Source organism: Lonchura striata, chromosome 5 (genome assembly GCF_050655825.1).
Source record: "Lonchura striata isolate lonStrDom1 chromosome 5, ASM5065582v1, whole genome shotgun sequence".
In the NCBI taxonomy this organism is placed as follows: Eukaryota; Metazoa; Chordata; class Aves; order Passeriformes; family Estrildidae; genus Lonchura; species Lonchura striata.
In genome coordinates this window covers 48653470-48668756 of record NC_140707.1, presented here as the reverse complement: position 1 = coordinate 48668756, position 15287 = coordinate 48653470, and the positions used below count along the sequence as shown (strand labels likewise).

At 38.8% G+C, this 15287-nt stretch overlaps 1 protein-coding gene and 1 long non-coding RNA gene across 7 annotated transcripts in view; one reads left to right on the top strand and one right to left on the bottom strand.

Moving 5' to 3' along the window:
• Positions 1 to 15287, top strand: part of LOC110477190 (uncharacterized) — a 34565-nt gene that overhangs the window by 145 nt on the left and 19133 nt on the right. For 4 of the 5 annotated variants that reach the window (XM_085580482.1, XM_085580481.1, XM_085580480.1 and 1 more), the window contains exons 2-5: positions 10468 to 10589; positions 11670 to 11808; positions 12637 to 12758; positions 14466 to 14576. In XM_085580482.1, coding sequence (XP_085436608.1) covers positions 10468 to 10589; positions 11670 to 11808; positions 12637 to 12758; positions 14466 to 14576 — 494 coding nt within the window. The remainder of the gene's footprint in view (positions 1 to 10467; positions 10590 to 11669; positions 11809 to 12636; positions 12759 to 14465; positions 14577 to 15287) is intronic. The other variant, XM_085580483.1, reaches the window with a different exon arrangement.
• The window catches only part of LOC146767356 (uncharacterized), a 43805-nt gene continuing 28726 nt past the window's right edge, over positions 209 to 15287 (bottom strand). For both annotated transcript variants that reach the window (XR_014955681.1, XR_014955682.1), the window contains 2 exons: positions 9759 to 9869; positions 209 to 9433 (listed from right to left, as the gene is read on the bottom strand). This is a non-coding gene — a long non-coding RNA (uncharacterized LOC146767356). The remainder of the gene's footprint in view (positions 9434 to 9758; positions 9870 to 15287) is intronic.

Genomic DNA, 15287 nt, shown 5'->3' with positions numbered 1-15287 from the left:
GGGGAGCGGACCTGGGCGAGGGGCAGCGTGCCCGGGCCGGCTCGCCGCCCCCTTCCGCGGGCACGCGGCTCTCAGGGTACCGGCACGGCCCGGCCGCCCGGCTGTGAGCGCGGCCGGTGCCGCCCGCCCTGCCCGGCTCCGGCCGCGCTCGCCCGGCGGGGGCCGGCGCGCCGTGCCGCGGTGCCGCGCCGGGGCCGGCGGTGGAGCAGGACGGGCTGCGGGCCGACCCTGCAACCCCGCGGCGGCGCGGGTCCTGCGGAGCCAGGCCGCTCCCGCCGCGCCGGGACGGCTTTGGGTGTTCGGCTTGTTTCGTCCAGCTTCGCACGTGTTCACAGCCGCCTTCCAGAAGTTTGGAAATAGCGATTTGAGCTAATTTACAAACGCTGCTTCCCGTACTTGATGTCACTTTAAGTTAACATAGCTTTCTGTTTACTCCCTTGTTTATGCCTGGATGTAATTTCATCAGCGTGCTGGAGTCAAGCATTTTGTGGCAGATGAAGAAAGGAAATATGGGTCAGTGCAGAAGCTGTAAACTTGCAACTGAACACAAAGGATGACACGGAAAACCTCAACATAGACAGTGCATTAAAGCTGTAGTCACATAGTGCCATGCTGAATAAATTCTAAACGCTGCTTAGTCTCTGGAAGCATGTGCATTTTTCCATTGCAGATCGGAATCTGAAAGACCCCACCAATCTTGTGACCCAGTCTCAAGCATCCAGTATGTGTGTGTCCTGTTTATTAATAATTGTCTCCTGGGATGGTAAACCTACCCTGATGAATCGTGTGTTAGGAGAAATTCATCATACCATACAGTACTTCCCCAAGTCATGCCCTGATTTGCTTGGGTTATGCTTCTTGTTTGGATCTTTGCTCCAGCATGTCCACTTCAGGCTGAAAACAACTTCCTAAGCCAGCTCACAGGGACCGTGGCACAAAGGCCAGCTCTGTCACCAAGAAGCTGTCCATCCTTTGAGGTACTCGGAGCTGCAAACTCACGCACTGCTGCCCTGTGGTTTGTGGCTCCCACAGTCACTCAAATGGAGAGACAGGACAGATCCTTCTCAGGTGGAGCAGGCCCTCTGCTGGATTTATGGAAGAGAACCAGCTGGGAACAGCCCTTACTGTCTGTGACAGGCAGGCAGCCCTCCCACCCAAACGGGTTCTTTCTTAGGGGAGACATAAAGTTGCAGAGCATCTGGGAGTCAGCCTTCATGACTAGAGCAGAGAACGGCCTTCCCTAGAACTTGAAGGTTGAATTTTTGTGGAAGTAGTTAGTGTTAATTGCAGTTAAAGATTCTTGTTTTCTCTGTGTGTATGTACATACCTACACATGCATGTGTCTGCATGTGTGTATAGAAGTAATGCTAGAGCAATCTGCTATAAGCAATACTGCAGCCTTCCATTTTTGAGGTCTTGTCCGGACACTTCCTAAACAGTACTTGAGTTACTGCAAATAATCTTGCTAGAAGTGGTTTTCTTCTATCCTATATGCTCTAATATAGAAAGTCTCATTGAATTTCATGTGCAATCATTTGTATTGGTTATTCACTTAACATAAATCATCACAGCTCCTGTGCACTGTATTAGTTCATGTGGTGTGCATATATGGCTTTCTCAGCTTCCTGACGCCTTTACAAATATAGTAAAGCACATGGGAGCTTACTAGTGAAACTTGAAAATGCTGAACTGTTTCAGTTAGGAAACTAATACTTAGTATTTTCTCTGTTTCAATTCTGTGATCGTGTTTTACTTCTGCCATAGGAATTTTTAGCCAATGTTTTAGCATAGTTTATGTAGACTCCAAAATCCTTTGTCAGTGAATACATTTTAATATTTATTTTTATGTTACAACTTCCAAAACTTACTATAGATGATTTCTGTGAAAGATCATATGCTGTGGTTAGCCTTTATTAGATTATGATCTCTCAAATATTTTTTCTGAATTTTAATGATGTAGCTTTTTGCCTAGGTCTTTCAATGAAAGGATACATACATTCTTGCCTCATATTTGCTCTTCATAATTAAGATACAACCTAAAGAGTAGATTAGGTTCCAAATTTTGAACTACTTTGTGTGTGGTACATCTGAGCAATCTGTGTCCTATTTTTATACTGTTTGCATCAATAATGATTGCTACTGCTTCACTGTGTGCATCATCTTTAAACATAATTAGCTTTACAGTTGCCATTCAATGGCTTTTCAGCTCATATGCTGCAGATTGGAGAACAGAGTGGACAGGGCAATCAGATCAAGCAGCTGAAGTAATGAGTATAATTTCATCTCTGTAGTCTCTTTGTCAGGCCATCTTCAGAATCTTTCTTGATTTAGGGTTCTTTGCTTACCAGCTTGTGCTCTGACAATATTTTATGCTAATTTTCTCTTTCCAAAAAATGCTCATTATTCATATCCTGGCTGGATGCTATTAATTAATATTCTGAGAAATCAAGTTTAGTCATCTGCATCCTTGGCATTCGCTTACATTTTCTGATTGTACTTTGTGAAATGCTGATGCAGTACAAAACTGTAGGCAATCATATAGGTTCCAAGGTGTGTCATTTAGAACGTGTGACTTCAGCTAATCTTATTTCCCTGATGGCTGCATTTGTGGAGACATTTAGAGCCTGTAGAATGTGGCCTCATGCTAATGCTTATAGAAGTTGCCAGTGGAAAAATATCAGTGTTTACCCAGTTCTTGTGCTCTCTCAAGGTGCTGCAGTCTCCCTCTCTAACATACATATATGTTTACATGTAGATATGTGGTAAAAGAGTGGAAATTGGAAAGCTTTATGCCTGTGTGTAAAAGCTTAAATTGGTAAGCAATCAAGATGTGTTTCACTACCTCTTTGGGTCATTAATCTGTTGTGTTTTTTGAATCTCCTTTATCTGAATGGCTATGTCCTGCTTTATTTCTAGCTTTCATCCTGATGAGTACAGGACTAGCGTACAAGATTGGTATCTGTACCTTACTGGTTTTATTTTCTTGCAGCACTGGACAGTAAGTGAGCAGAGGCATTTTTCCTGCAAGTCACATTCCTTTAGCTTTTTTGCATTTTCCTCAGAGATGCAAATATTTTGTGTGATGTCCCCAGCATAGCACTCTTGTTGATGCTTCTCTTAGTATTGTTTCTCTGAGCTGCATACTGGCAGTAATTTTTAGTGTGGCCTTTTTCTTTTCCCCCTCAGAATTGTTGCATTTGAACAATTATACTGCCCATTTTAATAACTAGATAGTCCTGTGATAGTTAATAGTGCTTGGACAGAGGTTAGGGAGGAGCTGGTAGAGGTTTCTGCTGCTGTACCCTGAATACAGCTAGGGAATGTGGTATTCTCTGTATGCATAAAGAGGATTGTTTTATGGGAGATGTAAAAAGTTACCAGATCTCTGTGCCACGCAGAAATAAAAGCCTGGTCTTTGGCGATACAAAATGTAGGAAGGAAACAAACCTCTGATGAACAAAAAAAAAAAAAAAGTGGTAGGAACGGGGAGATAATATTCTGAATGAAAACTAGGATAGGATAAATGGAAACAAAAATGGTATCCCCACAACAAACTTTTTTTCTGTGGGATGTCAGTTCCCTGCCTTCTCCTCCTGTATCCCATTCCTGTTTCTGTCAAGGTGTTGAGCTTATACTTTTACCTCCAGCTGAGGAGAACTGGGCATGATTCCAGCATTAGCTGGAGTCAGTCTTTTTCCTTCTTTGCGGCTCTCTCTGAATTAAAGTGTACATGCATCCTTAAAGTCCTGCATAAGGTGGTTATCTTTAGGGTTAGTGTTGTTGCAAAGATTATTTATTACTGTAACTTAGTTGTGTTTTCTGACTCACACACTGAAGGCATTAAATGTTACTGACAAACTTCCATGGAAGATACAAATTTAGTTATAGTAAAGCCAGTTATCTTACCTAAACTAAACCATTACATATTTTGAACTGAAAGAGCATTGAACATGTTCTCACTCCAATGATTTTTGACTAACCTTCCTTAGTAATTACGAGAACATAAGTAAATGAAAGATTCTATTCATTTTTTTTCTTTTCTATTTGTTTTTTTTTTTTTCTTTTCTTATGAATGTGGGGTTTTTTTGTACTGAGAATGTAGAAATTCCAAATCTTCATGTGTGATGGAAGAAGACATTACTGTTTTAAAGCAGCTGCTTAGCAACACTGCTTGGCTGTTTCACAATCAGCCAGCTCTTCCCACACACTGCAGTGAAATGTACGTCATTTCACGGTGACTTGCATTCCAGCTTTTCTTTTGAGTTTGTCTTAGATCTTAAAGAAAATTAAATAGTAAGAGTTGGAAAAAAGAACAGGAACCTTTGGTGTCTTAACTTTTTTATAATAGGATGATTAATGCTTTAATATCCTTTTGCAATAACCATGTTCCAGAAGTTCCGGCTCAGAAAACCTGGGTGAAGCCCAAGAGCTAATTCAAACCACTTGGGGAAACCCCCCTGACGATCCCCCTCAGCTGGGTCCCAGCATTTGATGTATAGCTGGGGCATATTCCCACGTGAACCTCCACTCCCAGATTTCTAAAATTTTCAGTAGCAGAAAAGGTTGCATTTGGTAAGAATGAATGCTGGAGGAGATAACCAGTGAATTGACCAAGCTATCTGTTTACATGAGCAGCAACACAGGAATCAGGGGAAGTAAATACAGGAATCTGAATCTTGAATTTGAGATTGAAGTCACCAAACCACTCTAGCTACTGGCAACTACTGAATGCTTTTGCCGTACTTAATGTTTAAATGCAGGTTACACAGCCTGTCTCTCAGTCAATGTCAGTGAAGCGCAGATAAGTTGATAAGACCCTTTATGCATTTTGTGTTCTGTCATGAGGTCTAAGATTGAAATATTTTTCCATCAGGGCTAAAATTACTGTTGTGTTACTGACTTCTAAGTTTTTTTCAGTTCATGTAACAGTGCAATAAAACACTCCTACAAACCTTTTCCTATCTATGCATTTCTTGAGAAATTTTTAAATATGAAGCTAAGATTTCAAAGTGATATACTGGTCTGAATTGCTGATTGTTCCTACAGTACTCAAAATACTCAAGAGTATCACTCAAAATAGTAATTGAATAATAATAATTGCAAATCTTCTAATTTAATGATAACATATAATGAAGTACAAAATTTTGTGTGTGTGTATTCACTTGTACTGGGAGCAAATCAGCTTTTTAAGAGGTTGGTGTTCAGTTCAGTCTTGTGACTTGAAAGTTGAGGGCAGTCAGTGCTGTAAATTCAGACTTTTAACAGGCAGCGAGGGAAGAGTATCTGATAAAATCAACCTAACTGATTATGGAGGATGTGCTGCTTTAGTACAGTGTTCTGAATACAGAGAAGAAATTTCTCATCATACTCTTAGGAGTGGACCAAGTGTGTTCAGCATTTTCTATCATGTACTTTATTATCAAGGAATTAGCGTGTTCTCTAATAGGTAAAGTTATCAGATGATAATTTTCACAAGACAAGAAGAGGAAAAGGAATTTTAAAAAACCCTGCTTCTTTAAATATTTCCTTTCAGTCTGCAGATGGAAGTAAAGTGGAATGAGTATCTTCAAAAAGGATGAAAGTGTGTGTTTCTGCAATGGGACAAGTATAGTATGTGTTTTTGTGAAAAAGTAGTTTAATACAAGGCTTCATATCCAAATTTGTAGAAGTGATTTATTCAAGTAAAATATCCTTTCAGAAGAGATAAAAATAGCATTGCATTTTCACATTAACATTGATTTGTTAAAATGATACCATACCAAAAATCTTTTCCTCTATTCTGTTTGATAAACTAAAATAGGAAGTTACCTATAATTGGATGAATCATCAACTTTGGGAATTGGGATTAATTTCCTTTATTGTGACAAGTGACACTGGTGTGAGAGAGATCTCAGGAATACCAAATACTTCTAAGTTGTTAGTCATTGAAACGTAATAATGGTGGGGAAAACTAGGGATTGTAAAACAGGTATGAGACTTACCTAGTTTAAAATGTAACGTCAAAGCTTCTTTAAATTAACCAATATAAAAGACTTAAACTAATAAAATAAACTCTAGTTATATTTCCGTTGGAAAAAGCCACTTTCTACCAATAACTATGTGTGCTTTGGGACAGAAATAAATATTAGTTAAAGTTCTTGAGATACTTGGCATACTGATGTCACATACTGCTTCTCCAATTGTTTAGCCAAAAAGGCAAATGCTAAAGTTTTAGGGTTATAGTGCTTCTTCCTTTACTTGGTTGTCCCGTATTATTAAAACATGCTGAATTACTAAATTAACCTCATATTAAGTAACACAGCTGTCAATATTTGCTTTTCTCTTCAGTGAGTCAGAGTATATATCTAAAAGACCATAAGGTGCTTGCTGCTATAGTTGCCTTTGCCAAATCCTCTTTTTTCCTCTCCTTCAGTGACGTGTAATCTTCTGTTGTCACTTGGAAATAGCACATTGCTTTGTCTTCAGTCCTGTATTTTGCAGTGCCATGGTGTTCAGATGTTGGTGTAGCGGTGCTCTCTATCTGGTGTGAGGCTTTGTGATGTTTTCTTAGCTTCTGTAGAAAGGCTGACTAGCACCAGGGTGATAATGAGGCTTTTTGCAACGTGTTAATTAAATTTTATGAATGTGTGTTGAGTAAATCCAGTGGAACCGGTTTTTGAAGTAAAATACAAACACTACGCACTCAGACTTCCTCCATAAACAAATGATTGTGATTCATCTTGCAGTGTTTCATGAACTGTATGTTTCTTTCCTGGTTAGTTGTCTGTTCAATGAACACAGGTTGGCTTGCACACTCTCCATTTCATGTTGTATACATTTCATGTATGTAACAGGCACTAAAATTGTATATAAAATAGTTTTCTATTTTTGTTTCTTCTTTGAAGATTCCTTTTAAGGCGATGCTGAGATTCTCAAGAGCGAACAATTTGTTAAACATAAGAGTGGAGTTGATGAAACTGTACCAGCAGAGATGCTTATTTTCATATTTGGCACTGGTGTTTCCTACTTGATGGCAATCTACAAATATTTACATACTGCAAAAGTAAATGAGTTATTGTGGTAGCTGTTGCCGTTTCTTGCTTTGACAGGAAGGAGTCGACTTTCTGTGTCAGAGTTCAGTCACAGACTGTACACACAGGTGTGGAGTGCTGCACGCACAGCTTCTGCTCCAGCTGCCATTTTGCCATCTTGGATGAAGTCTGTTCAGACCGCCTTCTCTTTTTTTGTTCCTGCTTATTGTGCTTTAGAGTATTAACTGATAGTTAGAAAGGAGCATTTCCATTTGTCATTTATTTTTCAGGGTCAGTGTTTCAACAGCTGACCTGAGCTGCATATGTGTTGTCCTTAGGACTTGTTTTGTATAGAGCATACAAGAACTCATCTGTTTCATACTTTGTTTTGCAAGGAGAGATCAGAGGGCCCTATGCAAGGTGGTCAGTGTTGTGACAGGTACTGCACAGACTGAACTCAGGGCAGGGAAGGGATAGTCTGGGTTAGGGGAAGATGGATGTGCTGCCTGCGTCTCACTGAAGGTGTGTGTTTCTCTTCTGTGGAGCTGTTGGCCAGGAAAGGTCACCCAGGCCATGAGGGAGCAGTTCCTGTTGACACACTAGATCTGGGAGGAAGAGAGCTGAAGTTCTGTATTTGTGGTGTGATGTGGCTGGCCTGGTGGTCTAGGAACACTTCCTGCATTTCATTAAATGCTATATATGAATTCGATACTCTTAACAGGCACTATAACAGCTGGATGAGCTCTCTTGCATAGTAATAGTATTGTTTTAAAGCAAGTGCCAGATGTAGAGGCTTATTGCCCACAGGCACTGATCTGTTCAGCTGCTAATATCAGCTTTCTGCTCTCTTCTTCTGTCTGTAGCACAGTTTTTCCCCTTGCTCTCTGAGATGTTATCGGCTTCAGCAAACTGGTGCCTTGTCACTCTTGAGGGCATGTTGCGGTGCTGATGGTCTCGGTTAAGCTACAGTTAGATTTGCCCACCTTCCCTTCCCATGATATCTGGGTTTACTTCTGTGCTGTGTCACATCCACAGACATCTTCCCTGAGCTTCTTGGAAAAATCACTGTGCTTCTGGGATGTTCATAACAAATCTGCAAATTGCTGGCTGGGCTGTGAGTTTAACAGGATGGGTGCTCATTAGAGGTTTCAAATTAACATGCTGACAAGCTGGAGCTGCTGCATTGCACCTGTTGTGTTGGTGTTGCTGCTGTTGCAGCTGCTGCCTCTATCTGTGTTCCTTGCTCCAAAATGTGCATCTCTTTAGGAGCTAAGTTCTGGAGAACTTAACTGTAAGCACTTTGGAGCAGTGAATTGCCTTCCTGAAGTATAACAACCACCAATGGTAATGGCCCACCAGGGAGCCACCATTGGAGCATTACTACTGTACATTTAATAAATGATAAACAAAATATATCTTAGGGGAATACAGATAATTTAAAGTTTCTGCTGCTTACTACAGGGGATTCAGGATTATCTGTTTGGGTCCATTTTCAGATGTGTTGAAAGAACCATTTGCATTTGCAGTCTAAAGAGCCTTTTGCACCAATGAATGATGGTTTCTTTAATCATACTGTTCTCACTACAGTGCCTAAGTAAAAACCATTTCAGAAGCATTTAATAGTTTAAAGGTTTGAAGGTTTCTGGTTCCTATACTAGTCTTAAAATGTCCCACTCTTTCTAGCATTTCCAGAGACCCACAGGAAAGATTAAATACATTTACATAGAGAAACTTGTAGTGTGTTCTGTAGATTTATTTTGAACCTGTTTGCCATCAAGATTTTCTGTACTAATGTTCCCACCTGGAACAGCAATGCTAGCAAATGTTGCTTTTTTTAAAAACACCTATAAAAGCTGTCAGATTTTCTTTTTGTGAGTGATGCACATACATATAAAAAGCACAGTCACTACCCAACATGTTGGCAGTCTAAATAAAAAAGAAGCAAACCAGAAGGGGTGGAGAAGAGGGGACATATGTGTCTGGTCTTAGATGAGACACAATAGATTGGTTTGGTATATTTTTTCAGGATTAGATTAGTGGTTGCTTTTTGTTGGTGGTGGTTGTCTTCTACAGGTTTGTAGCTTTGATCTGAGATGTGCCTTTGTTTAGAACCAGTTCAGCATCCTCAAAGCAGTGAGATGTCCAGACAAAAAGGAATTTCATCTTGTCCTTCTTTTGAGGAAAACATAACAAGAAAAAAGTAGAGTATAGGTATGCAGAGATCTTGTGCTGAATGCCAGTTAGAAACATCATACTCTTAACATGAAATTGTGGGATATAAGCAGGATGATGGCTGCAAGATATGAAAACTCTGGTAAGAGCAAGTAAACCTTTAGCTGGAGTGTCTGGTTCTCAATACTGCAGGTCAGAAAGTATGAGAGAGTCCAGGAGATCCGAAGGGAAGTGTTGAGAATCCTCACACACTAGGAAAAAAAAAAAAAGGAAAAAAGGTCGGGATAGGCAAATCTTGGATTTTTTTGGAAAGGAGAATGATGTGACATGTGACATGTCTTCAGGGAAGTAAATATTTACTATATAATGGAAAGGAACAAAGTTTTCTATTTCCATTGTGAGTGGGGAAGAAGATACTAAGTAGTGGCAGAGGACATCTAAGTCAATAATTAAGGGTTTTCCTTTCTAAAATTAGGGGTAGTCCAGCGCTGGACTAGATGGCTAAGGGTGGTTGTAGAGTCCTGAGCATTAACAGTAATTTTTAAAAGAGCAGTTTGAAGAAGTGATGACACTTACTGTTGATTGACCCTTGGAAGAAGAAAGGATTCGTGTCTTCACATTGTTTTCTTCTGAATCTTTTTTCTAGATGTCTTTTAAAAAAATGTGCTAAAGTAATGCAGGAATATCCTGGAAAAACAGCAAAGATTTACACTGTGGCTTTGCAAAAATGTATTGGTTTACATCCACTCCTGTTTTCCTTCTCATTTGAAATATTTTGATAGTTTAGGTAATATAAAATCTATTGTGAGTTGAACTGTTGAACTGTGCATTATCCCTGATTTTTTTGGTAAGTTTATTAGAAAGATCATACATATAAAAAGAAACTTGTATTAAAAAAAAAAAGAAAAGCCTGCATTCAGGCAACTATTGTGTTTTGTAATTTCTCCAATAGTTCAAAAACATCTTTGATGTTTTTTATATCTTAAACTGAAACAATACCACTTTGGTGGCAGCCCAGATGATCATATGTGAGTTATAAATTTATAAATATGAAAATAATTTGAGATTTCAGAAAAGCAGTGCATTTATTTTATGTGGCAAAGTTATTACAATCCAAATCTGTCATTGGCTGGAAAAGCTAACAAAGCCTGAAAAATACATACGAATAAAAAACCTTATCCATCTGGTGGTGTTTATGTCTTGCAACTGTATTGTACTGGTCATCAGTTAGTCCACATGATCTGCATATGATTGTTCTTGGGTTTTTGTTTGTCTTGATTTATAGATGACTTTGATGAACTTGTGGTGAGTAACAATGATGTTGTGCTCAGAAATATCGCTGAAGATTTGAGGAATCGTTTACCCATCGAGGCAATGTTTACTTCGGAACATCAGGCTGTTCAGAAAGTAAGCTAATTGTTATGGTCTGCTTCAGAACAACATCATTTATTCTGATAGCATTTTTAGCAGTAGTTCATAATAGAGAATGAACATGGATTGAAGTATAGGAAATCTCAGTTTGGTTCTCAGGTCTGTTGTTTTATATTTTCATGACTACAAGAAAGTTGCTTTGTAGTTTTAAATACTTTGATCATATGTTTTTTGGGATAGCTTTCATTCTGTGTGGTATGGCACCTGTCACAGTGATTCTTCAATGCTAGCTCCCTAGTAGACTCTAACAGCCCCCTTAAAGACAACAGGAGCACAGCACCAGTATTTTGCTGTTGCCATAACGTGGGCAGCCCGGAGATGATATCCAGCTCTTTTCAGATTCTCATGGCTCAGAAACAGGTGGGCTGTGTGTCCTGTGGGAGGAGAGTGCACCTTTCCTACTTGACCTGTCAATATACAAGGAAAGTTAATGCATTTCCCAGAAAAGTGGTGTGTGGCTCTTCAGTGGGAAACGTGGGTTGGCCACATGCAGCAAGCCTGGAAAAGGGAGGAAAGATGAGTAGGAGGATGAAGATTATGCCCCTTGCAATTATGAGAAGGCAATCATCCCAACTGGTATACTTTTGATTGAAAGAGACACTCATGTTAATCAGGGATGCTTCTAGATAGAGGCATAAGGCACAATAATGAAAATAGTCAGTTGAGGCTGAGAAGCAGAATTGACCTTTCTGCTAAATTTAAGTTACATTCTGCTCATTAAAAGAAGAGAAAAAGCTTTCTTTACCCTGTATGTTCTCTATAGCCAAGCAAGCGCTAAAGAGACAAAATTCACATGGGGCCCCCCTACTCAGGTATCAAAACCAGCTCGCTCTTGTTTGTCAACTACCACTTACTGGTTATCTCAATGGAATTTGATGACCCAGTTTACATGCAGGATTTCTGTTGTTTAAATTTTTTTGTAATTGTTGCATAGGGAAAAACATGGATCTCGAGGATTTTGAGAAAGGTAGGATGGTGGAACAGTTAATGTTTGACAGTGTAAGTGAAGTTAAGAGACTTGGTTATGCCTTTCTAAGGTTTTGTTTGTCTTCTCAGATACAGCAGCATCCACTGCCCATGATTCATGTTGATGCATTCCTTTATGATGATGATGTTGTTGATTCATTGTGTGAGGAGGGGAAAATGAGTAGGAGCTACTGCACAGAGTGTGGCTCATACAAAACTGCATCTTTAGGTAAGTGTTCTTTCGTGAACAAGAGAAACAAATTTAGTTTAACTAAACTGGTTTGTGCAGTGACTCAGCTGGACATGACAACATCCAGCTGACGGGGGAGTTTGTCCAGACTGCTGCACAATACAGGCCAGAATTATTTCCCATAACCAATGGAAGGAGCCTCCAGCACATGTAAGTTGAATTAATTCGTAGTGTATGAGTGACAATTGTTGCCCACAAAAACTGGGCAGGTAAGAGGCAGGCCGTCTATCACTGGAGAGAAAGATGCAAGAGGAAGACAATACTGTAGAGTCCGTGCAGTAGCCTGGGTTTCCTCTCACATGCTGAAAAGCAGTAGAAAGCACCATCTGTCTTAAAGCTTGTGTGTGGTGTGGTACAGATCAGTGCTGTTGCCAGTAGAGCACAGCCATTGAAGGAACGGTTTATATGGAGAACATTCCATTCATGGAAACTTTGGAGTTGAAATTAAAGCTATTAGTATGTCTGCCCATAAAAAGTTTTGCACAAATTTTATTTACTATGTTTCCTTTTTCAGTTAAACAGTTACAAGTTGCTTTGTTTTGCATTTTTTAACATATGTTACTGTGTACAAAAAGGTAATTCAGTTTCATGAAGGATTTCAAAATTCGCCATGTAAGGCAAGGAATCCTCAGACTTGGGACAGGTTGCTTACCTCTGATCTGAAAACCCTGCTCTAATGCACTAATGCAGACAAGAAACCACACAAGTTTTCAGTGAAGATAAATTTTCAGGTTATTATTTCAATGGTTAATTACACAGTAGTTAGTACTGCCCACCCAACACCTTTGTTCTGTTCTTATTTCCCAGAGTTTATTTCGCATTCCTTTTCCCTCATGGAACTGAAGTTTCTTTATCAACATGTACTGCCTGACCTGACAGGAAAGGTAGTGGTTGACGTTGGCTCCAGGCTTGGTGCAGTGCTATTTGCGGTAACTTCCAGCATAGGAATTCATATTTTATTACTTTGACAAACATCTTCCCTCTTTTCTGACTGCCTACTCTCATTACTCAATATTGGATGGGTCATTCTGAGAGGCACCTCTAATCTGACTCTCTGAATAGTGTAAAGTGCTATTTACTAGCACTTTCAGTTCTTCCTCTATTCCTCACAAGAGGGAATACAGATGATCTTGCTTACGGAGAGGAAAAGTCTGTTATTCAACAGAATAGCATATTGCTGTCACACATGCTGCTCTTTTGCTTGTTCCTGATGTCTCTTTCATAAATAAGTTTGTCCTCTTATGTCTTGACCATGCCTATATATAGATTAGTTATGTTAAATTCCTTTATAAAGCTGATAAACTGTTAAAATATACAAAGGAAGACTTTGATATGAATTTGTCTCCAAAAACATATTGTCCTGCTCTGCATTTTAAAATGCACAGAAAATACTTCATCGAGAAACTTGAGTGCAATTTTGATTGCTTTTGGCATGGCTGGTACAACATATGGCCAACAGCGATGCAAAACACACACTACTACTTTCTTAAAAAAGTCAATGTGTGTTTAGGGCTCAATCTTGCAAACACTTGAGCATGTGATTTTACTCATTTGAATAGTCTAATTTTGGGATCACTCAAATGAGGAAAGTTACTCCCATTTGTAAATATTTGCAGCACTGGGTCCTTAAATGGTAACAGTTTGGCTAGGCTGAATTTGTTTTGAAGTATTTAAATGCTTGTATTATTATAGGAGAAGACACTCTCAAAGCACTCTTACAAAAAAGAGTTCTGCTTTGTAACATGGTCTTGCCTTGGAGGAGGGGTGACTTCACAGGTTGCTTTTCTACTGTCTGAGTTGAATGGTTTCAGAAAACCTTAATAATGAAGTTGTAATACTAGTGCATCTCAGATATTCTATATCTTCAGCATTGTTTGTCTTTGCCATTGTTGGTAAAGTGTAATTATTGTGCTCAATGGAGATAGTGGCATTTAAAACAATATCTTTATTAGGGCACTGTACGCTCAAGTATTTGTACTTTTTTCTCTAACATTTCCAACAGCTTCCCAAAATCTTAGTCCAAAACTGAACTGGTTTTTTGGGCGTAATATTAAGTCATAATTTAGCTTTTTTTTCCAATATGTACCTGTATGAAACATCTGAAAATGTCAGTAATACAGTAACTTAGAGGAGCTGACAAAGACTTGATCTCAAAATATCCCACTATATTATTGTTATATTGTCCTCCATTTTCACTCATTTTGACTCTGTTGTCTCATATTTTTGTTATTTTTTTCTTGATATTTTCTTCTTCAATTCTCCCAAGAAACAAAAATGACATGTAGAGTCTTTTTCCTTCACACTATTTTTGTAACTTGTTTTGTACACTTTTTTTCTTTCTTAGACTATTTTCCGTCTGTTTTGCAGTTGAAGTGAACTTGGAGCTTTCCTTTTCTTGCTATTTTGATGTGCCATTTTGGATCTCTTACTAAAATTTTTGAGGCTTAAGAGGGAATTGCCAAATCAGGAGCTTAGCTATGAAAAATATTTCACATCCACTGAAAGACATTTCTCAACTCGCTATTTTAAATTGTTTCTTTAATCTTAACTCGTGTTTAATTCTCTTCTTTTTAAATGAAAGTTTTGAATTTTTTTTAAAGGCATCACGGTTACTAAATTTCCTTTTCCTAATGTAGGGTTATCTTTATAGCTCAGCTTCCCAGCTCTATGGAGTAGAAATGAATGCAGACTTTTGCCAGTTGCAAGAAATGATGGTTACAAAGTATGAGTTCATTGACAGAATAAAGGTAACTAAATACGTGTTTTAGTTTATGTATTTTTAACCACTGTGTACAAGGTATCTGGTTGAAGCGAGTGGCTGGTAAATCAGCATTCTGAGAAGTTTCTACATTTGCCTGTTTTGATCCTAAACAAAGGCTTTGCATTAGGAAAAAAAGACCTTATAGCACAGAGAAAGAGGGAAATTATCAAAATATTAATCACTTAGCCTTTTTCCTAACTAGACTTACCCACTGGCTCACACAAAACAGATAAATCTTAGCTGGTTCACCCAGTGAAATCAATTACATCATTGCCACTCCTATGAAACTGAGTGTATAAAGAATTTCTGTCACAAAGACAAAAGTAAATGTCCGAGATTCACTTTTGTTAGCAGAAAAATGTTTGTAGGATTCGCAAATTTGCATCTAAGAATACCTAAAAGACTTAGAATTAGCCATATTTCCTTTCATAGAATGTCAGTGTATGTGTACCTTCCACAAACAAAATGGATATCAAACAAAGTGCTATCAGTATGGGAATCATTTCCCTAGTTTCATTATGGGAATAGCTACTAATATTTTAAAGAGGAAAAAAAATCCTTTCAGGACCAGACCCATTATTTTGTTACCAGCAAGAGTTGGTATGTAGAATATGCTGAGTATAATACTGGCTTTAACCCTGTGTTGTATGCACGTGCCCCTGAATAGAGTCACACTAACTGCTAAGTATGGTAATTT